At 45.7% G+C, this 25307-nt stretch overlaps 2 protein-coding genes across 2 annotated transcripts in view; one reads left to right on the top strand and one right to left on the bottom strand.

Annotated features, from left to right (window-relative positions):
• Positions 1-25307, bottom strand: part of T265_08591 (hypothetical protein) — a gene marked incomplete at both ends in the record, with an annotated part of 74885 nt that overhangs the window by 35264 nt on the left and 14314 nt on the right. The window contains 15 exons of the mRNA XM_009174443.1: positions 2890-3142; positions 3278-3669; positions 4001-4187; positions 6540-6719; positions 8734-9089; positions 9194-9363; positions 9455-9836; positions 9926-10246; positions 14009-14101; positions 15072-15287; positions 15786-15950; positions 18553-18747; positions 19679-19816; positions 21210-21419; positions 24125-24337. Of these exons, the coding sequence (XP_009172707.1) occupies positions 2890-3142; positions 3278-3669; positions 4001-4187; positions 6540-6719; positions 8734-9089; positions 9194-9363; positions 9455-9836; positions 9926-10246; positions 14009-14101; positions 15072-15287; positions 15786-15950; positions 18553-18747; positions 19679-19816; positions 21210-21419; positions 24125-24337 (3471 nt within the window). The remainder of the gene's footprint in view (positions 1-2889; positions 3143-3277; positions 3670-4000; positions 4188-6539; positions 6720-8733; positions 9090-9193; positions 9364-9454; positions 9837-9925; positions 10247-14008; positions 14102-15071; positions 15288-15785; positions 15951-18552; positions 18748-19678; positions 19817-21209; positions 21420-24124; positions 24338-25307) is intronic.
• On the top strand, positions 21822-23364 carry T265_08588 (hypothetical protein; the record flags this gene model as incomplete). Its single annotated transcript, XM_009174440.1, has 2 exons — positions 21822-22002; positions 23228-23364. The coding sequence occupies 2 exons, from the start codon at positions 21822-21824 to the stop codon at positions 23362-23364; spliced, it is 318 nt and encodes a 105-aa protein (XP_009172704.1).

Below are 25307 nucleotides of genomic sequence, written 5' to 3'. Positions count from 1 at the left end.
ATATATATATATATATATATATATCAACCGGGCAGCTGCAGAAAGGGTGTTCCGAACTTAAGGACAAATTCACACTTCCTGACAATCCTGTCCTTCATCAAGGAGGTTTGTCGAATGCTTTTCAAGAACATGAAAGAAACAAAGCCGGTGATGCAGAACCCAGAAATAGTTGCCGCGGGATGTCAGTCACGTCCTGACAACATCTATAAAGCCATTTTTAATAATGACCTAGTTTGGCGCAACATTTACGAAACCGGTTCGCCACATGGGAGGCTCAGTATGAAGTCAGACAACCAAGGCACACGCACATACACATACAAACAGATGTGTTTACTTCCCCGGCCAGATACACAAACAAAACACACAACAGTAAACGCTTCGAACAAAACGCCCCGTTTACAATCGATGTGGCTGCGCACGTGCTTATGATTAACTTTCAGGCGGTAGATGAGGAACAGAACTGATGGCGACTTAGATACACCCGTGTTTACCAGAACTGCAGATGAACGAAATGGAATCGAGCATGGAACGAGTTGACGAGCTCTCCTGAACTCCTGTTAAAGCATCAACCCGGTCAAGGCATCAATAAGCTATGTATGTGTATATCAGTTATGAACGTGCTTAGAAGAATGGCGAGGCAAAAGGTTTCGAAAATGAAGAGAGCAAGGTTTTCTTTTGTGTTGGTTCGGTTGCGATCCTTCTCGGTGCACAGCTGATATGTAGACTAAGAATAGCACAAAAGAATGAATTTCGCCAGGTTTCTCGGGCGCAACTAAGCGTGAGCGAAGAATGGAGGGTGGGAACCATCGTTCTTCTGACCTCCAGTCAGACGCCTTAACCGCTGCGTTATCTCGAGCTCAGACTGAGAACGACAAACTATGCAGCGAACAAGATATCACCGGTTCCGCTACTGTGCGTCCATTTATAAGAACGGCTGGCGAAAAGTGACGTTCACGTGAACTCATCACAATAGGCAATCGGTTCAATTTAGACATAAAATCTATCCCTAATCGTCTGAGTCACCAAGAGTCAACCGCACATCCAAAAAGTGAACGGACAGAGACAAGCTTGGCAAGCACAATAATCATAACGCGAGGCTAGAAGAATCGGTCTGATGCAGCTACACAGACATTATTTCGAGTAGACTGACAAGGTGAACTGGGAATGTCCTCTGACAGACGATTAGAAGGAATTCCACCATCAGGCGAGCTAATTTATGATGATGTAATCGTCCGTGGCAACACATAAAAGCTGTTCAAGTCCACAGCAGACACCACAAACCGCAGACTTCTAGTTCAAGCATCAGTGGTTACCGACAAAGGAAAGGAGTATGAAGAAATAAGACGGTGTCTGTACCCAGCGGTGGTCAGAAACACATTCTGACGGATGTAAGATAGCTATTGTACTGTTCGACATCCTGCATGAACTGGTTCACTGGCATATTCTACATTTCACTGTGTCAGTGACAAGTCTGCACACAACTGCTGATAGGATACTTGCCAAAGTGAAACAGCAATCAAGCAGAGCACCGGATTCAGACCAAATGGGATTATAATCGGCATAAAAGATGTCCCATGATGATCATTATCAATTCAGTCTAAAAAGCCCATGGTAAATCTCATGTAAACGGGATCCAAATGGTCCCTGTAAAAGATGATAAAATGAGTTTTCGGAGGAGGGTGATAACATGGATACGGTTAAATGTCAGTAGAGAGACGTAAAAACTGAAAGTGACCGTAAAAGGTCGTTCACCTCATGCATAGCTCAAAAATCATAGACAATGATTAGAAAGGAGCGCAGATGAATCGACTCATCCACGATTGACTATACAGCCTTGGCAAGCGGACAAATACCGGTTCTGGTGGAGCGTAAAACAGATGTACCATAACTACGCAGGTTGCAGACTCTCGAGCATCGATGAGGAACAGAGACAAAAACCGTCCAGTTGTAGCACCCTTTCCTTGTCTAACTGCCATGCCATCCGAAGGTTGCACGAGGGCTGGGATACTGCCAGGTTGCCCAAGCCTAGTCAGGGGAAGTCGAGAAGCAGAGGTCGGGTTCAAAACACGGACCTTTCGGTCAGTAAATTCGCGCTCTAACCACTTGGACCATCCCGCCCCTATAGAAAGAACAGGGACAATCAGGATACAGCACCCGATGGAAAGTAAGCACACAGTGCACGCACGCTGCGATGGTGGGATCTGGCCAGCATATGAACCAGTTTGTGTACGACTGATCTGTCAGTTTCAGTCTCAACTTTTGTTTCAGTTTTTCGATCATAAAAGCATGAAGTTACGAGGTAGAGCGAACCCTTCGCATACGGGGAAAAAGTCTGGAAAAATTTGACAGGTTTTCTTCACACATAGGTCATGAACTGCATGCCGCATTCTTGTGACTGCTTACATAAAAAGGCAGTAAACTCAATCCAGGGGCCTGGAGCGGCGAACCACACAAGACTCCTGCTATATGTCGAGCGGTGGTGGCAAAATGGATGACATTGTGAGTTGTGTGCCACTTATGAATTACGGGTATGAAGTGTCGATTTAGTAGGTCGGCAGGTATAAAGAATTGCTACCAACGTCAAATTTACACACAAGCTGGAAGGCTAGCATTAGTAATTGTTCCAAACCGAATGAGAATAACCCCCATTCATGATGCCAAACAAAGAAGTGACACACTAACTTCTCTTGAATGGCAAAATGGCACTACGCACTTATTTGCACTTCGACTGGATAAACTTCGAAATCGCTTTGTACAGGCATCCTATCCGAAGGAAAAAGCTTTCATTTATGACCTGGCTTTTGATAAAAGGCAAGTTTTTTAATAACAAAAATTGTGTGTGGGCAAGGATACAAATGGTGAGGGAACGTAATCAATAAAAATAGCTACCTTAAGTTCGGGCCACGACGGTGGATTCAACAGTCCTTGTTTGTAGGTGGCCAGACATTGTTCCAGTGCTTGGACGTAGCTGCGCTCGGTCTGGATGAGCTCGTGAAGCAAATTCTCCCGACGGCGAATCATTCGTCGTTGCTCTTGCGTCGGACCGGTAGCTGACGCGGCAGAACCCGAACCAAGGAAGACATCGCTAGCCCCGGTGCTTGTGCTACCGGCACCAGAACTGCTAGTGCTTGACACCGACGTTCTGTACACAATCACAAATAAGAGTATATGGAAAGAGCCCAAAGTTTGTCAAGCGAAATCAACATAATAATTGTGGATTCATATTGAGAAGAAAGTTGGTCGGTGTTATATATCAGGGTCGACAAGCGGCACTTACCTATCAGTATCCGTATCCGGTCGCTTCGGTCGAGGAGCAATATCCAGACGGCTTGCGACTGAGGCTGGCGCGGATAACTTTCGTTGTTCGCCCTGTGGCTTTTGAGATACATCTTGACCACTGATACTTAGTTTTGCAGTGACAGTCGAGGGAGACGGTTGGGGAAGTGTGGATTGCAGCCGCTTTAGAAGCGATCTCAGCTGGGTTGTATGGCCCGGTGACAAGGGCATCGAGGCAGCAATCATTGACTCCAAACTTTCACAGGCTCGATTCACCTCTTGACAGAGTGAAGAGGCTAGCTGACTGGAGACTGTCATGCCAATATCTTTGGACGGTGAATGCATCAGGCTGGACTGTTGTTGTACACGGGTGAGGAGTTCCTCGACTCGGCCCTGTATGTAGGAACATGGGGAAGGGGTTGAGATCACATCTATGATTAGCGCGAACCTACCTAGCAAGGTCAGTGGTCAAATAAAGACAGAAAGATTTCAGCTGGGCATCCTTTCAAAGAATTACTGTCATCAATCGATGGAAGCACGAGGGTTGAGTCGATGCGAGGTCACCTAGGCCTAGATAGGAACAATCGAAAACCAATGTTGGGTTTAAACCACACAGCTCTTGATTAGTAGCTTCGCGTATTACCAGCTGAGCTATTCGTAGCTTGAATTAAAAATAGATACAGTGCGCGTAATGACTAGAGACAGGACAAAAACGCATACTCACCTTGATGTTGATGAAGTATATACAGTCGTCTAGACGGCGACGTCTAACAGCCCAAGCCTCAAGAACGGCCTGTTCTTTGGCCATTAGTTCTGACATTGCAGTCCGCATTTTCTCTTCCACTTCCTTTCGACCCGGTGTTGTGGGAGACTGACGATGCAGATAGCGGCTGAACAAGTCCGATGTACGCCTAGCGTTGCACAGTGAGAGAATGAAGGAACAAACATAAGACGGGCGTTGTCTAGCTCAAAACTAGTACGATTTAAAGATGGATGGATGATGGTGGACAATATTCAAGCAGAACCAGTAGAAAGAAAATAGATCGCTCAGCTGTAGCACCCTTTTGTTGCTTAACTGCCACGCCACTAGAAGGAAGCACGAGGGCTGAGACACTGCCAGGTTGCCCAAGCCTAGACAGAGGAAGTCGAGAGGTAGTGTCTGGGTTCGAACCACGGATCTTCCAGTCAGTGAATTCGCGCTCAAACCACTAAGCCATCTCGTCCGACGGAAAAGATCGAACCCGATGGTGCAACCGTAACTGAACTGGATCGAAATAAACTTTATAGTAGCTAACCCAGTTCGAAAATAGGTCGTGGATACCAGTTTAGCGCAAGACTGCATCTACCATTCAGCTCCAACTTCGAAACCATCAAACGTATCAAGGGGAAAACCTGCCACATTGTTTCCTTACTTGTGGAATGTAAGGTGCTCCTGGACACAGGGGCATATCATGGAATGTACTTGTAAGCTTTGCGGCCAGAAAGTGCAAGGACGTTCGTTGCAAGTTTCCTCCGAGGACCACATGAGATGTCCAACACCCCATCCATCCTTTCCTATATGTTGCGGTTTCAACTTCCAATACTCGACCAAAATGCATACACATCTTTGCACACACTATAACCTCCACTAACTCCACTAGACCCTACTTAGCCCGACATCTGGTTAACAGAACCTTTTCAAAGGGTAGCATTAGGTTATAGCTTATGGCTTGATAGTTTGTGTATGGAATCAAATATGTGCACTCTCCATCCCCATACTTTCATAAGCTCGGCGATAACTCTGTACGTTGAAAATTTACTTCCGGTCGCACGAAGTTCTGCTTGGCTTGATGTGGAACATCCCGAGAAAGCAAAGAAAATGGGTTTACTCGGGACAGGAATTCGTCCCCACAAACGCACAACTTAACCATGGAGTTTATCACTAATGACGGCAACATCAATGTTGCTAAAGCATTGTAATTTACTGGAAAGGGGAAGGAAAAATCTGAAGTGCCCGAAACTAAGGCCATCAATAGGAGAATCTGGCAGCGTCGCGTGTTCAGACATTCGTTGTCAGGCGCAAGGTGGGTCGTGTGGACCCGTTCCTGGAAACTACATCACACTCAAAATAAAGATAACTTTGTCAATTCTGTATCCTGTCAAGCCATACAATGCCCACTTCTGGGCCTCCACCAATCCGAACTCAAAATGCGTGGCACATCATCAAGCTGACACAGCTTGTGGCGTAGGATGAAATCATGAAGTGAGCTAACTACCACATCATTCGTTGTTCTCTCGAATGCACTTCCATTCCTTCTATTCCTCATAGTGTTCGGCCTGATTTGTTTCGTAACGACGTGCAGAAGCAGCGCTGCCCACTTTCAAATATAAACACCCTCGGCACTCTCTTCACCTGGCGGTATTCTACACAGCACAAATAGTCAAGACGTTATCATCATCACCATCATCATCATCATCATCGACAGCGTGACATCAGTACTTAGCACTGTCGCTTCACTGTCAAGACGTACCTAACGAAGACGAAATCCAGTACACAGCTACATTCCGTGCAACTATTGGTTGCGCTTCACCAAAACTGAGACTGGATTCAGTATACTAAAGAAACGAGCAAATGGATCAAGCATCACAATCATGCCACAGTGTTACAGTAACAACGGCGAGTTGGTCAGCAATGTGCCCCACCACTTCTCACAAGAAAGGTCATCATTTTCGCCACAGGTTGCTACCACAATTGCTCCACCTCTGAAGAGACCGACCAAAATTACCAGGGGTGACCAGAAACTGACCCAAACAAGGTCTCTTCTGCAGAATGGGGGCGAGATGGACCAAGTGGTTAGAGCGCGAATGTACTGACCGGAAGGTGCGTGGTTCGATCCCGACCTCTGCCTCTCGACTTTCTCTGTCTAAGCTTGAGCGACCTGGCAGTGTCCCGGTCCTCGAGCCTCCTTCGTGCGGCATGGCAGCTAGCCACCGAAAGGGTGCTACAGATGAACTTTTTTTCTGCAGAATGGTTATTCCAGAAGACAACTGTAATCCATAATGTCGTAATCGAACTCCTAAGAGTTGGCTGCTGAAGCAGTCACAAAAGAATTTGACTGGAAATTGAAACTGTAAAACTTGTTCGCCCTGAGGCGAGCCAATACTTTTAAAGTCCATATACCAGAGACATCCACTAAGAATAACCAAGCCAACGCAGGATACGTATGATTAGTTTTGCCTGAATTACAGCAGACGGAACTACCAATTACTCAGCATGAACACACCTTGCAAGCATACAAGCCTTCAGAAAGGCTTCTTTCTGTTCGGCGTGCTTCATTGATAGTTGATTCAGATAGCCAGCAGTGTCGGACATGGCCTTCTCATTCTGGCACCAATCTTCTTCACGACGGTATTCCTTTTCCAGAGACCAGAGGACCGAAGTAACCTGGTCCGACGTTTTGTACCTTGAGATGGAAAAGTCAGAGACAGTTGAGGAAATGAAATGCAGTCACGTCACGATTAATCAGGGCAAATAAAAAAAATAGACGACAAACATCAAGAGGTAGGTCCCGTATGTTCTTGTTTAAACTTTGAAAAATGCATCCGAACATAACGGCTTAAGCTGCGCTTGATCGGGAAATTTATTTGGTAGAAAGGTGTTTCAGGTCCACTAAGGATATCAAAAATATAACTTACCAAACTCGACCTATTAACTACTGCATACTGGCTCATGGATGGCATGCAATATGGCTTAAGGCCATCGCCGGGTCATCACTACCCCGGAAACAACGCCACACCAACTTCACGACCGGAATCTTTCAGAACGACAGCATGAGCGTGCTCCAGTCCAGCATCCTAGCTGTCACAAAACTCGCTTATAAAATCAATTAATAAGACTCGAGTATCACACATTTCGAGTAAGTGCGCATAAAACAAGCACGGACGATGAAGCTCAGGAACTACACTGTTGGGACAAACGCAATCCACTAACAAATATACGCTCGGGAAATATTTTTACAACCCCAGTACACCCGAGCCTGAGCGATGATACTCTTCCCCAACAACATAACCACTTCTGGAGGGCCTATTCGAGGCTATTTACCGAAAACTCTTCTGCTAATTACCTCGATCATGAGAGTGTCATTATTTCGCATGGTTGCAACCCCCATTTGACGGCCTACAGTCAAGGCGAGCGCTGTGGGATCTTCGCGCCTTTTTGGGTAGAGTCCACGTTATCCTTCTTATACGTCGCTGGATACCCTGCGGCACGTAACCGGTCCTTTAAACAAGACAGCCTAGCTGATTATTTTCTCCTTTACCTCCAACCTTTAATAAGACCTTTATTCATGGTTGTTGGGTTATGCACCAGTTTCTACTACCGGTATGTTGTTGTCTGTGATAAAGATGATGCATTATAGTTGACATTGGTTCTTTTTGGTTCCAACCGACCGCTGCGTTCTATCCCCTTTCTTTTCCGCAACGTACATCAAACGGTGTACGCTACTCCTGTCGTTAATTGGTAGCAAAAATAGTGACAAGTGTTATTGTTTGCACATACTTTGTTTTCTGGTTTCAGAATGCTTTCAACAACACTATGAACAGGGCTTTAAGATCTCCAACCTGAACGCGCAAAAGTAGCTGTGTGTTCCACTGACGTTTCAGCGGTTCTTGTTACCACGGCGATGTGCAGAATTACTGCTAACGACCAAGATATTCCCAACTACGCTGCTGACAGATAGTTGGGTGTGATCTTGACCCATTATCTTTCCTGGTCCATGCATGTTGAGTCCGTGTCCGGTGAAGGGGGACGGCTCCCTTTTTATTCTTTGAGGTTGAGGAATCTGTTTGTACCGCGGCACTACGTTCTTAAGTTTGCGATTGTCCGCGGTCTTTCACATAAGCTTTGATGTCCCAAGTTGTTTACCCAAAGTTGTAAAATGTTATTCAAGTGCAGCGACACACATTTTGTTCTGAAGATTCTACCGGATGCTATTCAACCTGGTATGTTGAATCGCTGAATTCTATAGTTTCGTAATAATATAACTGTTCGGTTGTAACACCCTTTAGGTGCTGAAATGCCAGGCTACCTGAAGGGGGCACGACGACTTGGGTACACCCAGTTTGTCCAAGCTTATACAGGGGAAATCGAGATGTCGAGGTTGAACTTGAACGGCGGACCTTTCGATGAGTAAGTTCGTGCGTTAACCATTGTGTTATCTCAAGCTCTTCGAGGTCTAGTTCAGAGTTCGGGGTGTGCTTCAGATGCATGCGCGAATAATCTTCGACCTAGTGTGTTACAGTAAGCTCATGTCTGAAGTCAAAGCTCGCCTTCTGGTGCACTTTTTATTTTGTCATACATTTGTTAAATCGGTTTGTACTATAAGCAATGAAACCGCACTATTCAAAGATATATAAAGCGACAAAGCAAAGTTAAGCACACTAACCTAAACCATAATGTCACCAAGAAGTCACACGTACCAGTTGGTGGCTGCTACCAGGAGCTTATGCCGATCTTCGGCTGCATAGACCAACTTCTGCCAATGTTCCGTCACCGCTTCTCCAACAGCACGGAAGTCTTTGCGTCGTGGATGTTCCATAGCACTGCTACCGCCCGTGGATGATGACAGAAGACCTGAACTGCTGGAGTAGTTGGCCGTCTGATGCAAAAGCAGACTGGCCTTAGAAGCACATTGGACGGCTCTTGGATGAGCTTCGTTGAGGACTGGCTGGAATTTCTCGTGTTCCGTCTGCAAACTTTGGGCTTCAGAAAGATTGGCCGGAATAATGGCTGTATCGCGCATCATATCTTCACACTGACTGATGCGAAGCAGGACCTGTTTGAAGGTAATTCAGAGTTCGATAAAATCGGTCGACACAGAGATCTAAGTCTTGAGTAAGGGGGAGTGGTCGAAAAAGCTTCTACTTGACAGCCACTCACCTGTTTGCTTTGCTGTTCAAGACGTCGCCATTCCAGTTCCCCGTTGATTTTTTCGTTTAGTTCATCAACAAAAGTAACCACTTCTGCGAGCTCATTGCTCAAGCGGTGCACACGCTCCATGGCAGTTTCGGCACTGTCACCCACACCGGAGTCACTAGATCCAGGACCACCTAACAAACAAAACAGAGAACATGGTTCAAAGACCACTCAAAATACTCAGAGCCGATTGTAATTCGAGACAGCGGAGAGTAATTAACTCACCAGCCGGAAAATTGACACCGAGGGATTCAAAAGCACGTATCAGTTCACCACCTTTGTTGAGGACTTCTTCGGCGGCCGGTAAAACTGACATGAAGATTGAAGACAGTTCTTCTAGTGAAGCAATATCGGGTGCTTGTCTAGGATCCGCTAGCCAAGCAAACTGGGATGAACTGACGGGTGACTGTGTCGTGGCCGTTGCATTGAGTAAACTATTCGCCTCATTCCTGTTGGCCAGAAGCTGACTAAAGGATGGAATGCCATGACGTAAACAGTCTAGGGCAGAATTGACATCAGCCTCGAACAACCGCAGCTGAAGACACAGATCTAACCGGACTTGACGCTCCATTAACAAAGCGGACACAGTGGATCGTTCGCTGGCAACCTGGAAACAACAAGTTGAAAAAGGACAAATGACCAAACTGGCTCGATGTATGGTTCAGATGAGCACAAAACAATGGTGAATATACCTACTTGTGCAAGAACAGATCGAATATGGGTCACTTCTTCTGTATCCTTCAGACGACTAATCAACGTCTCGCCTTCTGTGGCAACGCGGTCCGCACCCTCTTCAATCGCAGAGCGGTCTCGATGAAAATTGGTCAGTTCGTCTTCCATACCTTCAATGGTTGCCGGCAAATGTTCGCCAGTATTGTGAGATTCTTTGACCGCATGGAGCCATGCAATCACTTCTTTTGTGTGGTTGTAAAAGCCACAGCCAAGATCTACCGTTTCGCGTCGGGCCTCAACGGCTTGGGTGAAAGCCGAAATGCGGGTCAACAGTTCGTTAGCTCGCTGAAATGACCGACAAAACAAGAGTTAGACTAGATTAAAAACAGCATGCTAAAACCACTCGCGATGATCAGCAATATCACCAAGCCAGTTGTGTTTTGCTCTCGTGCATTTTTGTGGTGTGAGATGAAAAAACTTCACTTGATTCAGCAAGGAAGAGCAGTCCCCTTCTCGGAAAGTCGATAGGGACAAAATGAAGAAACTGATACCTTGGGGCTCATAAGTTCATACCGGAGAAGACACTAGTGTATGGAGCCGACACCAACGGCGCTCTAACGAACAATCCAAAGTAATGTAACTAGCAAGTCACAGTTAAGTAATGACGATAACAAAGTCGGTCCAATGGAAAAGCAAAAGGTTTCCATCAGGACAGAAAACAGATCAAAATGACGCGGAACATCTGTGAGAATCCACCCACAACGTCACCGCTAATTGACTAAAACAAAGATGCCAGCTGACCATGAATCGCATTGTAAAACACTCAATTAAGAGGATCACTATGTGTTCTATATTAAGTGAACAACCTGAATTCGTGTTCTAAGTGTGAGTGCCGGCGCCTTACGTCCACTAGATCGCCACATAACATGTGCTTAGAATGAATCAATCAGTACGCGCACATCCGCTAACGCTCATACAGTTAAGCGACCACCCATGAAGACAGCCGTCAGTCCGGTGTGCATGAGAGCGTATCGAAAAAGTGGGGTGCCCAACTTTGGCACGCTACGCTCGTAAGCTTAGCTAAACTCCAATGCGAGCATGTGCAAGTGTGTTGTCCGAAAAAAAGAAAACAAATTCGCCTGTGAGTTATGTGAATGCGCGTGTGATCAAAACCGCAGTGCAGGTCGGAAAGGCTTCCCCTCCCAAAACAAGCCAGAGCTGAACGGGAATGAGTGCATCATTCCGAAGAGGATGTCTGTCCATAAACTAACATCGCCGAATGTTCAAAGCATCAAAACAATGATCAGTACACGTCAATCTTTCGAGAACATGTAGCCACTTCGAGGTTTACCGTAACGTCCAAAACAGCCTCGAAGATAACTGACTAGGAAATTCGTGTAAAGGATAGAAACTGGAAATGTTTCCCCATCCCATGGAAAAAATCAACTGTAATACGCCTGACAGCCCTATTCATCATAGACTCAACAAGTTCTAGTGGAAACGATCCACCGAAATACGTCAACTATCCACGCTTCATGCCATTCTAAATCAGGAGATCCTAGTGCCAAAAGCTACTGATTTTTTATCACGGATTGGAGATGAGTGCAATGTTATACTGGTCGGTGGTAAAAGGTCACCAGTTGGATAACAAACGGTAGTAATATGTGAGCAGACTGGCTGGCAGGTAAATTTAAACGTGGGATAAAACAGGTTAATTTAGCGCGATTAGTCCGTAAAGGAACTATGGAGCTGGTGAGCTCCAGCAAAATATCTCTAAACGGAATTGCGACAGGTTAGAGCCTGTATACTGATAACACTGCAGAATACAGCAAAAAGGAACCAGCTAGCGGTGCATTGACACTATTCTGAAGGGACTAACGCGTATCCCAGAAACAACAACTATCGTTGAGACTATTTCTGGAACTTCCATGGAATTCTGAGACCCTGGGAAGTCTACTCATTGGCAAGGCTAAAAACCGCTTTTCTGGGAACATTTCTAGGAACATCTCCCACTTTCTCTGGCTATCGTGATCTTTTCAAAATTATCCGGATTTACTGGGTGTCTTGTTGCACTTGACAAGTGTTCGCACGCTTAGGTTTGTGACGAGTTTGAATCAATGGGGAAAGATGTTGTCCCCTTCTGAAGAGGGCAACCCTTAGAAAACCACTAAATGTAGACACGAGCAGGTGCTGGCTGCACTGCTCCTTCGGAGCTGCGCTTGACATTATTCGGTTTAAGTGTCGCCTAAATGTTTGACTTCGCTTGAAGCATTCGAAGCAGTCAGTGGTATCTGAGGTTGGGACAAAAGTGGGGCGAGGGATGCAGTGCACGCTGACTACAAACACCACATAGCCACGTGATTAGTTACCCATGAGCATCGTCACCAAAACTACTTTTATGAGCAACCAGGCGCTCAAAATTCGCACATCACCTTACGTAACCAGTAGGCCATACACTGGCGACAGAGGAGAACAAGCAGGATGGGTGCTCAATTACATGGGGTGCTTCCAAAACATACTAGATAAGATCATTTTGATTAAACGGTGTGATCGCAATTGTAGGAATTTAACCTGGGAACTGAAACGGAGGGAAATACCCCAAACGATTTGTGAAGGGATACAATTTGAACGCGAGCTTCGTTGAACCAGCCACGAATCCAGGACCATTCAGACTGTTTGTCTAAGCAAACATCAATCCTCAGGAATCGTCTAGTGATTTTCACACTTGAGATTCTGTTCGATGTTCGGAGCGAACCTAAGGTCAGATTCCGAAAGACTCTCTCACACACAGATGTACATACTTCGTGACCAGTCCCCAAATTATTAAGAATGACCTTGAAACCCGACCATAATCGGAACATCTGGGAGTTTCTAGCAAGAGTGGAGGGCGAAGTCAGTGACACAATAACTACGCTGAGCAAGTCGCTTAAAAAAGTGAGATCTGCACGAAAACGGATGTCCAGAACATTTTGCATGCCAACAGTAGTGGCAAAGTCGTCTTTACATTGGTTTCTCTTGGAAGAGATAGTCCATCCAAGGAACCGCGCTGAGTAAGCACCCTGAAAGAGACACTCAAGAGAGGCGGGAGACAATGGATTTTGGAACTGACTGACGATCACAACAACCAAGTTGTGCAAGCTTGGCAGCCACGCGAACCAGCTTTCTCAAGTCCCTGTTACAAACACTTGATAAATGAATCAAATAAGTCCTAAAGCCATCCTACAAGCGTCAATTTGTTCACCAACTCACACGACCAATGGACAATAGGATTAGTGTCACAGAAGTGGCTAGGTATAGAAATATGTACTATTAGCCTGTCTCGTGTGCCCTAATCTGCGAATCCACTGCAAACAGCAATGATGTTCCCATTTGCGAAAGCTCTGGGAGAAATCTTTTAAAAAAATTAGATCGTTCAGCTGTAGCACACTTTCGGTGCCCAGCTACCAACGAAAGAAGACACAAGGGCTGGGATACTGCCAGGTTACCCAAGCCTAGACAAGAGCGGCCAAAATACTGAACCACAGACCATCCACTTCGTAAGTAGGCGTCTCCACTACTGAACTATCTCAAGTCCAAGCTCTAAGTGAACAGCCGATCGTAGCTAACGCGAAATTTCCGGAAGGGTCAGTTGCGGTATGCCGGTAACTGCATTAGGAGGGGAAATATGGAGACAACGGTCGGAAGGTTGTGTAGATCCCCTCCCCTCACTGAGGAACGAAAAAGCGGTACTGGAAACCGCGATCTGTAAACACTAGGTCCCTGACGTACATAGAAAATAGTTTCATTGTCTACGTATGGACAACTCTGGACTGAAGCTAACTACAGACAACATGTGCACCTGGCGGCCGTCAGACGGGTAAATCTCCGAAGACAAAAACTAGCGTGCATGTGGGTATGCGCCTACCAGGTGTTAGTCAGCACACTGAACATTCTTTGAGGAAACAAACCACAACCACAGGATGCACAACATCCACGATGAAAGCCCATTAGGCGAAGTGCCGAATGTGCAAAGGTGCATCAGTTTCGTCCATTAGGAAAGGCGAAAAGTGATGCGACCGTAAACGTGGGTCAGGTAATAACGAATCGAACATCCCAGTATGTTGTTACCTGTAGCACTTCTTCGGGGTCATCGGCCTGCGCTGCCAATTCATCTGCGACCGATATAAGTTTTTCCGCATTGAGAAGGGTAGTTGCAGCAACCTGTGAACAGACAAATAAACAGTATGGATGGGTCGTTTCAGAGAACGAGGTTAGAATACTCTTAGTTCGTGGTCGTTAGAGAGCACGAACTGGTAAACATCAATATGTACGCAATATACCAGGACCTTCTCTAACTGCTGACTTCAACGTTTCAGTTCCTCAATGCAGATCACTAAGACCATGAATCAAAATGCGCCTTAACCACCGAACTATCTTGAGCTGAGATGAAAAACAGAAACCTCTGATTATGGAACAAAAAATCTCTTCGGAATATCAAATCCACGTAAGATAACTGCGAACAGGTAACGAGAATAGACATCGTTTTCAAGTGCGCCTACCGTCGTTCTTTCTAACCAGTATACGACACCAGGAAATACTTTTGATAGATTGTCAACCAGATGGAATCTGAAGGTTTTCGCAGCGTGATTTCGTTCACTTTTGCAACAACACGGAATACACTATCATCAGCTTTTCCGTCTGAGCATAGGCTATGAGTAGGCCAATGCAATACTTTAGCACTTCGAAGCAGAGTCCCGGGTTTCCTTGGATAATCCAATGTCAGGTTGGAATAGTATGTTCCCAACTCGGCTCTAGGATGCGCACAACAGAGGTTGCTGGCTCCATCCCTTGAGCTTTCTAGGAAATGCCTTGAGATGACACACATGATAGAGAACGATATGTTATTAACAGACTAATTTCTTAAGATAGCTCATTGATCACAGATGTGCCTCTATTCTGAGGCTCTCCGGTAAAGTAACATGTGCGATCACGATGGAAGACCTATAACTACGAACCCCGCTGACTATTCGTTGAATTGAGAGCTGTGTACACACTGAATATACATCCCACGCCAAGTGGGACTGAGAGCATCAGTTGTATCGGAACACTAAAAAACAGTTGACCTTTCTATGAAACTGATTCATACTCCCATCGGAGAAAAAACTGACCAAAGTAAAATAAAATAACCCACTTGTTCGAATTGCATGTGGGTATTATAGAGCTGTTCGGCTCGCTGAATCGATTTACCCACAGCTGTTTGTCGATGCAAAAATGGTTCACCGTGCTCGGTAAGCCAGGCCAACACTTGTCCGACATCTTCCTTGAACATAAGCAAAGTGAGGCGAGAATTCAGACGAGTTCTGCGTTCGTTGTAGACGCGTTCCAACAGTTTAAGCCTATCCCAGATCTAAAATGAATAATTAGGGAGGGAGAGAGAGTCGAATTGAGTATTATTCGGACAAGATGCCAAAATAGATGAAATGGCTGTACGGCGCTTTTCGGTTTTCGCGGCACGTGTTTCGAGAACACAAACTCCTACAGTACTGAGGTGGTGCAAGTAACCGGCTCCCGTGAGCATGAGAAGTTATTCGAGGAGTCAGTTGACATCAAAGCACGTGACGCGAACTGTGTAGTGCTACTTATCGCTTGAGTGTGTGGTAACACCCGGTTTTCAGCGATATGACTCAAACACTTCACTGGAAGCCTCCGAGTTCGAATTTTCACAAAATTTGTGAAAGCGAACAACTGTTGATTCCGAACAAGAAATAAGCGGTTGCACAGTATACGCCATGCGGAGAGGAACCAAGACGTGATAACGTCGAACCGTCTCGGAATGAACCCGATGATAATGGGTTGCTCAAATAGGAATCCATCAAAATACATTTGTTAGGCCAGAAAGACTCACTTCATGCACCAGATCCGTACAGTGCTTGCGACCCTGGGAGTAGTCCACCGCAGCCGTGAGTGATGTGTGAGAGCCAGTCGGTACAGGTGCACTAAGATGATCGGTCAGCGCTTTGCCATCCACACACACCTCCATATGGGCTGTTTGAGCTTCTTGCCAGTAGTTCTGCATAGCAACAGAAGAGCAGATTACAAGGTTACGGTCGAAGCATTCATCAGCAGAACAAATCGATTCGACTTGGTATTTAATCTCTCTCTCTCTATTTACCCGGAGAAAATTCACAGGCGGAACGGGAGCATAAACATCGGGGCAAAGTACGTACAACATATGGATGTCGCATTGTTGGATTTCGCTGCAACTGATGTCCTTGATTTTACGGAATATTTATCTTCTGGGCCGTAGAATGCGCAAAAGGATTTAACCACAGTGAACAGAGACAGCTGTAATTCACTTAACGAGAGTCGAAAATGAGCACGCTGAGAGAGTAAATCCTGCATGGTTTGAGAAACCCTGGTTGTCCGGTGCGAGAATAAGGAATGTTGTAAACTTGTAATTAGGACAAACGAGCACACATGAGCACTAATTCATGCGCAGCATTGTTTGGGCAACTCGCCACATGATGCGTAGTTCATAGTCACGCAGTCGTTACACAGGATGCGATTATTTGGACGTGATGGTGGTATGAGGAGTTTTGGTCGTGGGTTCGAGATTCCCTGAATCTCGTGACACACGCTGCCGATTATTCCCAACAAGGATGAAACAGCTGTACAGTGCTTCTGGGCCTCTCAGCATTGGTTAGCTTAACTCTCAGGACGAAATCTCACCTGAAGATTTGGTTTGGAAACCTCTGACATGCGAAACTTCATTCCTAGACTATTAAGTCACCCGTTCGGGGCTAGATGGCCCAAGTGGTTAGAGCGCGAATTCACTGACCGGAAGGTCCGCGGTTCGAACCCGACTTCCGCCACTCGACTTCCCCTGTCTAGGCTTGGGCAACCTGGCAGTATCCCATCCCTCGTGCTTCCTTCGGGTGACATGGCAGTTAGGCACCGAAAGAGTGCTACAGCTGAACGAAGTCACCCGTCCATCACCAGTTGAAAGCCTGAAAAAGTCTGAATAGGCGTAATACACTACACTTAAGGTTGCTGAAAATTCTTCGACAGTCTACGACCGGTTTCGCACTTCTTGGGACTCATCGGGTAGGCGCGGTCCCAGAGTTTCCGTCAACCTTCTGTTCGACTTGAACCCAAATTGCACGAAATTAGCGAAACATCATACACGAGAGATTCAGCTGGGTTCCAGGTAAGTCTCTCGCAAAACCAAATTTGTTTGTAAATGAGTGTAATTCGCTAATCTGATGTACTATTTCCAACCACTGGGAAGAGCTGAAACCGTTCGACACATCACTGTTCCGAAGAGTTACGGTTAATCCAACGATTGTTAGCAAAACCGCTCAAAGTAGACAGGACAGAGTTCCAGCTGTTTTGCGTTTGATTGGCAGTCTTTACGTGGATTTAGGCAGTACCAGTGCACATTTATTTTTCTTTCTTACGCTTATGTCAGTCCAGCTCTAAAAATGACAACACGCTTATCAAGTCTGACTCATCTCAGCGACCGTATCGACTCCGATAGCTAAATGATCCATGTTATCGACAATAGACAGGGATAAAAGGAGCGTGGATCAATCCGGGGTCAATCAAATTAGTTATCAGTAAGGTACAAATCCCTCCATGTTTTCGTCAGCACGGTTCTTCCGCAACCAGAATCATTCAAGCCTGAGCACGATGGGGTTCCTATCCATCTCGCCCATTGTGTTAGAACAAGGCAACTGGTCAATGTTGATGGATTCTATTTAGATGCAAATCGACCGACACAGAACATAGATAGAGGTCCGCAGAATTTATTTTCGTTTTCATGCAGCAAAACTCCAAGAAGTAAACCTGCAGGATGGCACGTCATCGTGAAAGGTAATCCATGAAACCGACGCACTGGGAGACAGATGCGGTAAAATAGTTGGACAAAACAAGTATGTAACCCTGGCAGCGGCCTTGGTCGGACAGGAAATTCTGGCGGCACTGAAGTTCCCCATGAGGATCCCCCACTACAGTACAAAAAAAGATATCTCCGGTCCCGTAACTGGCTACTGCAATCCCAAAGACGAAAAACTACATATGCCGTTGACGAACGTTTGAGTGAACCTCAAACGGTCGGCACAATAAGCACGGATGATAAACTATTCTGCTAAATAAGTGGGTTCTCGTTGATTGTCCAGGACACCCACACAGAACAGTTCATTGGGACATGAAACAGTCACATTGGGGACAAAGAAATACACAACAGCTAAGTATGCATCGAATTCCCTGAATCCCATGCGGTGTTCCACGATATATCACTTTTCTGGTGGTATTATTGGAACTTAACTAGTGTAAAGAAAATTATTGGCCCCAAAAATACCTCAAAGGAGGGCTTAAAAACATTGTACAAGTTCACCGTGCTGCATCAGAAATACAGAAATATGGTAGGATTGAATATCTGGTGCATTCGCGTCCCACCTACGAAAAACGTCAGGAAGACCCAGATCCAACTGAGGTTTCATCAGGCCTGCGCAGAAAGCAGGAGGGATAATGACGATTGTTTTATATAGGTCCGAAGGCGTTGTTGCCTCAAGGGACCCTTTGGAGGATCGCTGTGAATTGAAAATCAATGGAAATGAGGCATATTATGACCAAAGGTGGTGTTCGATAGATACCACCTACGGCCAACTTACCTGAAGGGTGAGCAACGCCTGATTCAACTCGTGCACCGTATTTCCGTTCACCTGCTGCATAGCTGTTGCACGGTTAGGACAGTTTGCTAGAAATGCCTGCGCACGAGCGTGGAAACTTGCGGACAGGCAAAGTACTTGGGAACGATCTTCTAGTGCGGAGACAAAAGATTTCCATTCGTGTTCAATCTGAGCGGCCTGAAACGAACGGAGCGAATTCCGCTTACAATCATTTCAAATATCGAGTGAATAAAAAGGAAACGAGTGAGAACAAACAACAGAAAGCGGAATACGTGCCGTCTGTGAGAGAAACTCTTTCACAGTTTTCCCGGTTCTTCTAGGAGGTTAAGCTGCCCAACGTACATCTAGGTCAGTGAAATATAAACGATTACACCTGGGGGTCACTAGAAGAGGCCCGCGTGTTGAGTCTATAAGTACTGACATACTAACTAGACTGGTGGCAATTCTGCATTGGACTGACAAAACCTATTTACTTACATTAGGTTACATTAGTCTAGGGCCAGCATCCCAAGCAAATCACGAGGGTCATGTGACAAGATGTCTTTTCATTATAAAAGGATTAATCAAGACCGGGTAAGAAAAAAGTAAAACGGCCAACTTTATCCCGACGTAGTAACTATCTCCAAGCAAGACCCTTATGAAGAGAAGCCAACGCTAGGAACAAAAAACATCTCCACCAGCTATAACACAAGGCTCGTGTGTCTCCCAGGTTAGGCCACAAAGTTCTTTTACCTGTAATCACTTAAGGGATTACTGTAAAATCCCAATGAAACGTATGTCCCTTCCACCAAAGAGGGAGCCAACTCCCAGTACAGGACCTATAGTCAAGAGCCCCTTAGCACAAGTTTCCTAATACAGTCTCCAAGAATCACAATCACAGCTATTCGCAAGCTGGCACGCAGGTAATAGAAAACTACAGTTTAACACATCCATGAAAATTAGCCATTTTCCGCCGTCCAAAAGTGAAAAAAGCAAACAAATGCATTCAAAGCCGCTGATGGACATCCAAGTAAGTGGGAAAGTTGCGGTAGATGATGTCAGAGATTAGAACAACATTCACGTAAAATACCGCATAGAGAATGAGAGAGAGAGAGACAAACCGACTAACCTGCTTCAAAATTTGCTGACTAGCAAAGTGTCCAACATCCGCCAGAATACGAGCAACTCCGTTCAAACGAGCCACTGTGTCAAATGCAGCTGAACACGCTTCAACAAACTGTCGATGTTCAGCCAGCAAATCTGCGGCCTGAAAAAGACCGAAAGAGGGTCTCTCAGACCAAACATTGGAAGAACAGTGTGACCGGGAAACTCAGTGCGCGGGACACTAACAAGAGGTTTCGAAAACGGCTAGCAAGAATAACCAGGACAAGGAAGGTGAGCGGAGTGCTAAATGTGCAAAAATTTCCCTCATATCTCACTAAACCCTGGAAAGAACGGCTTTCACTGGAATACACTGTGCAAAATCTCAGTGGAGAATTATGCGTGCAAGCTTCATGCTGACATGATATGAAGAAGCAATACAACTCCTATGCCAGAGTAAACCTTCTGAAGAGACAACTACCTAGGAGAGTGGAGAAAACGTTTCCCCTGAAGAGGCAACCCTCTGACTCCGTAGAATCCGCGACTATGAACAGTAGGAGAAGATTTAAACCATTATCATAGGAAAAAAAGATTAGTTATCAAGCTGCTAATCACAATTTTGAACAAAGTAGCTAACCACATGACGACGACTTCCAAGCGATACGAAACCTGGCTGGATGACAACGTCAAAATCAAACCGGGAAACAATTGTAACCAGTACGTACGTTTTGAGCTCGTTGTAACGGAGGACACCAACCTCTGAGTCCTTGTGCACTCCATACGACCTCTTAGTTCGTTTGAGTCTGCATTATCTACCTTTTAATGATTGCTTATGGCAAGATACTTATGTAAGATTAAAAGATGATCATTAAGCTGTAACACCCTTTCGATGTTTGGCTCCCATGCCACCAGAAAGAAGCATAAGGGCTGGGATACTGCCAGGGTGCCCAAGTCTAGACAGTGGAAGTCGAGATACAGCGGTCGGGCTTGAACCACGGACCTTCAGGTCAGTGAATTCGCGCTCTAACCACTGAGTCATCTCGCCTACTTGTCAATTTGAATAAAAAAATGCCTCGAACACCAGAATACAAGTGCGTGAAATTCTTAGTGAAGGTAGAGCATTTCCCGTACAGTGCTTAGCTACCAGGCCACCCGATGGAAGCACGAAGGTTCAGATACCGCCAGGTTGACCAAGCCTAGACAAGAGTAGTCGAGGTGGTGAGCTCGAACCACAAACCTTATTAAGGTCAGCAGTTCTCAGGTTAACCAGTGAGCTATCTCGAGCTCATATATGATTTCAAAAAAAGGAGACGATGTTTGCATTGGAAAATATGGCATAGGAATTGACCCGAGAAGTGCACAGGTCTACTGCTGACGCTTCCGGTGGAGTGTGTAGATAGGATTATTGCATACAACCACATCGAATTCTGAACACCAAGAGGTTTGTAGAATATGTACTGTGCCGAGGCTAGTGAGTACATTGGGAAACGGAAAACCGACCTTTCAGACAGTGTCGATAATAAGGAAAACTGAACACAGTACAGAATCCAACAACTTACGTGACATGCTGTTTGACCAATATCCACATGTTCGGTCAAGAACAGATGACGTCGTTGACCAAGCCAAGTTGCCATTCGGTTAGCGTCTTCTTCAAACAGCCGTAGTTGGTAGATTTGTTCCAAATGAGATCTGACATCTTCCCACTTTTGTTGCAGATGCGTTCGGAATTCATTCAGAGTTGTGAATGTTCGACGGACTTGCGGAATAAGCTGTGACAAATGTCGGAAAGAAATGAGAATGCATATTTAACTTGCCTGAAGGTAGTTTATTCAAGGAAGGTCAGTCCCGAAAGTGCGACCGTAGATGTGCTCAAGGTAACATAACAGATTATGTAAGTGGCAACCATTCTCTTGAACGGAAACTAGTAGCGATTGGACAGCTGAGGTGTTTGTGGTACGATACAATGCCTGCAGAACGCTAAACCAATTGAATGGCATTCTGAGGATGCACAATAGTCAATCTAGAAAAACATAGAGCAAAGTCGTAGCATGAAGCAACACAACAGAATATCTACACGACCCTTTGTGTAATTGAAAAAAACGACACATGGCACAATCCTGAAAATTCGAAACCTGAATCGAATGTGGAACGCCGCAATTGTGCGTCCAAACATGAATTTCGCAGAGTTCGCCATCAAGCATGCATCAGTATTCGATCCGATGTTGGACAACCTGATAACAACCGTCGGCCAATGGCCTTTTTTCAGGAGCATTCGGATATTAAAGAAACCTCCCAAGAGATTTCTTCGACAGATGTTACCCTCTGTAGAATCCACAATAACTGCTCCACCAGGTGGGAACTAATGCGCCATTCCCCGGATTAGCCGTTCCAAGGAAGTCAAATACAAAAACCTCCAAGTGAGAGGTTCGAATCCCCGATGAGCTGGTCGCCAGCATTTGCCTGGGTTGGAGGTACCCTGTTGAACCTTACAAGGGACATACATGGAGGACAGTTAGAAAACCTCGTTCGCTTAGTGGAGCTTTTTATTAATGTCCACTGATGTACCGACACTGTCATCCTCTGAAGAAGGGAACAACAACCCTTTTGACTGGAGGAATCAGCACCACGTATGTAGGTGACCTCAATAAGTGAAACTCGGTGGACCCTTTCTACAAGTGGCAAACTTCTTGAAGAAAATCAAAGGGTTTGCCAATCCGAGACACTGTAGAGCAGCGGCAAATCATTAAATCTCAGATTTGGAGAGAGCGAAATCTCGCATTTCCGGATACAAAAATAGCTGAAGTGCATGCGAATCGATAAGGAAGCCCACACACACAGAGACTTGCACATGAACCTTTCGTGTCCACACACACAAAAAACATTAGCAATTCTGACGCAGTTCTGCAAAAGGAAGCAACGGAGTTCAGAAGTGAGATGAGATACATTGATTTCATATTCATCGGTGGCAGGCTAGCGAGATTCAACTTCTACTGTAACGCTTGCCGTCAATTGGTATGTCTGAGGACACTGTGTATTGCTGGAAAGAAAGGTTGCAGTTTACATGGTTGGCTCTCTTCTCGTGTGATGTGTGCAGCCGGACGAAACCAGTCCAAATGATTCGTATTCGGACATGCTTAAGTTCTCCCAAGGGGTACTCTTGTTGAGGGTGCTTCCTGCGACCAGTCTCTCCGTAGCGGCTGTTTATTGAATCAGACTATTGCTCCCCTTGATAGACTCCGTGATACGTCAGTGCAGTTTAACAAGGCTCAACGACTAAAGCACGAACTTACTGACCGTAAGGTCCGTAGTCCGGCACGGTACCTCGGCTTTCTACCCAATGTGTACCAGCTCACAATCAAAAGCTTTTCTTGCTTTGTATGTTGTTTCCAGTACGAGGCATTTCAAGGTGCACTCATGGTTCTATGATAACCAATCCCGATGACGCTGACTCCGAAGAAAAGGCTGAGAAATAACGTTGACTTAAGGAACCTCAGTCGGATTCGTCGATCGACAAAGTAATGATACAGATAAAAAGATAACGATAGCCGTTCAGCTGTAGTACTCTTTCGGTGCCTAGCTACACTGCCAACGGAAGGAGGTACGAGGACTTGGATACTGCCAGGTCGTCCAAGCCTAGACAGGAACAGTCGAGATTCTGAGGTTGGGTTCGAACAACAGGCCTTCCGGTCCGTAAGCCGGAGCCTTAACCACTGAGCTGTCTCGATCGCAGCCGAAATCCCAAGGTTTATGGAGGCTCATTCCGCATGCTCCTCAGATGGTATTACGAATATCTAGTGCACTCAGTACCATCGATCTTTGTTGATGAGAGCCAGCTGGTCATCTGCTGCATCAACTACTGTTATTGCAACATGTCGAAGCTCATGTTGCCTAGTGGTTCAGATACCGCCTGTCGAGGAGAGTGGAGATGATGGCTAAGTGTCCGATGACAGGCTGATGAAGCCCAAATCATAGAGACAAACCACCTTCACATCAAACTCAGAATGCCATACCGGAGGAGAGATTCAATGAATCAGACTTTTATCGCCCACAGATGACCGAACACCACAAAGGAGAGAGAAGTTTCTATTAACAGCTGACAAGCGTGACAGCCCCGACTGCGCATTCTCTGGTATGTAGGAAACACTGATCAAGCTAGTATGACCTCAAGGCCCCATCAATTGACAGCTGACAACAACAAAAGACTTCGAATGAGTCAGCAGCAGAACTTTCCGAACTTGGAACTAACGCACGCGTGAAGACAAGGTGCTTATTTAATTCCTTGCAGTCTGTGTTCACGCAGTGATATACAACGCTTCACAAGGTTGCTTTCACTATGTGCAGCTTTCGTCAACCGAATTCGGTCGATAGGGTATTTAAGTTTATTAAATCCGGTTTACAGTGGAAATAAACGAATCTCTGCATCCGCTTATAAAACAACTACCATATGGATAGAAAATGAGTAGCAGTCACGAACCTTCTGAAAATCTGGATTCATTGAAACCCAAGAGGTTGACAGAAACGAGGCACCGCCAGCACCTGCAGCATTCATCGCTGATGTCGAGGCCGGAAAGGACTGGGAACCACCGGCATTAGTGCCGGTTACTGTTGCGGCAGTCATCCCAAAGAGCAGCCAGGTCGTGAGACGATCTGCTTCGGCCTCGATAGCTGAGACAGGAGCTTGAACAATCTGAGCATAATAAAGGCAAACAATGGAAAAGGGATAGCCCCATAAAAATCACGAACTAAGTTCAGGCCCCGAAGAAGCAATAGACAAAGTAACGATTTTTCATTACAATCGGAGGATATCGTCTAGACAGTACCTCGCCTCTTTCAGTGATACCGTGTAAGGTAAGGCAAGCATGTGTGTGCGTGCCGACAACACGGGAAAATGGAGAGGAACTTGTAGTGACATTTACCGGCAGACAACACCGGATTTTCGAACGCAGTGGGTGGAGGAGACTGAGGCAGTTAACAGCGTGACAGTTCCTTCTTAGGTCAGTCGGCAATGCAGCCCGAACAGTCGGGATCAGCTGAAGACACACTACAACTTGCGGTTCAGCAGAGAGAGNTGTTGCTGCTTGAACAGGTTCGCACAAAATGACATTTACGTGTGGAAATGTATTCGCACAATCCATAGGAATAACAAATGGTGTTAGGCTTTTACAGAAATCCTGATGCTCGGTTGTTTGCGACGTTTTGCCAATATATCACTACCACATGGCCACTCAGCGATGACAGATGACGAAAAAGTAGGAAAGTCTGGAAGGATGTCCGATAAGAGTGCACAAAAGAATGGAATCCAGTTCGACGAGGGTACATGTAAATACAGTGGTAGCCCAATAAATACCCCACACAGAAAATCACTTGGTACCGTGAAGTGCATGCACTATTATGTTAAGGAAAAAATACAACCTACCTCCCAACAGAAGTCTCTCCCCTGTTCGACTAAAAAACGTGTCTACCACCAGAAGCGTGGGATATTCGACTGCATTGATTGCCAATTGATGAACATATGCGGCGCCGAGTAACAACTTGACCTTTCAGCCCATCATGGTACAAATTGCCGCTACGACACGTAGTGGAAGGTTAGGATTCAACTGCTCTTGTTTAGACTTGGACAACTTGGCGGAGCAACCCAAGTAACTCAAACTAAATGG

This window comes from Opisthorchis viverrini (assembly GCF_000715545.1).
Source record: "Opisthorchis viverrini unplaced genomic scaffold opera_v5_225, whole genome shotgun sequence".
Lineage (NCBI taxonomy): Eukaryota > Metazoa > Platyhelminthes > Trematoda > Opisthorchiida > Opisthorchiidae > Opisthorchis > Opisthorchis viverrini.
This window is presented reverse-complemented; position numbering and strand designations above follow the sequence as displayed.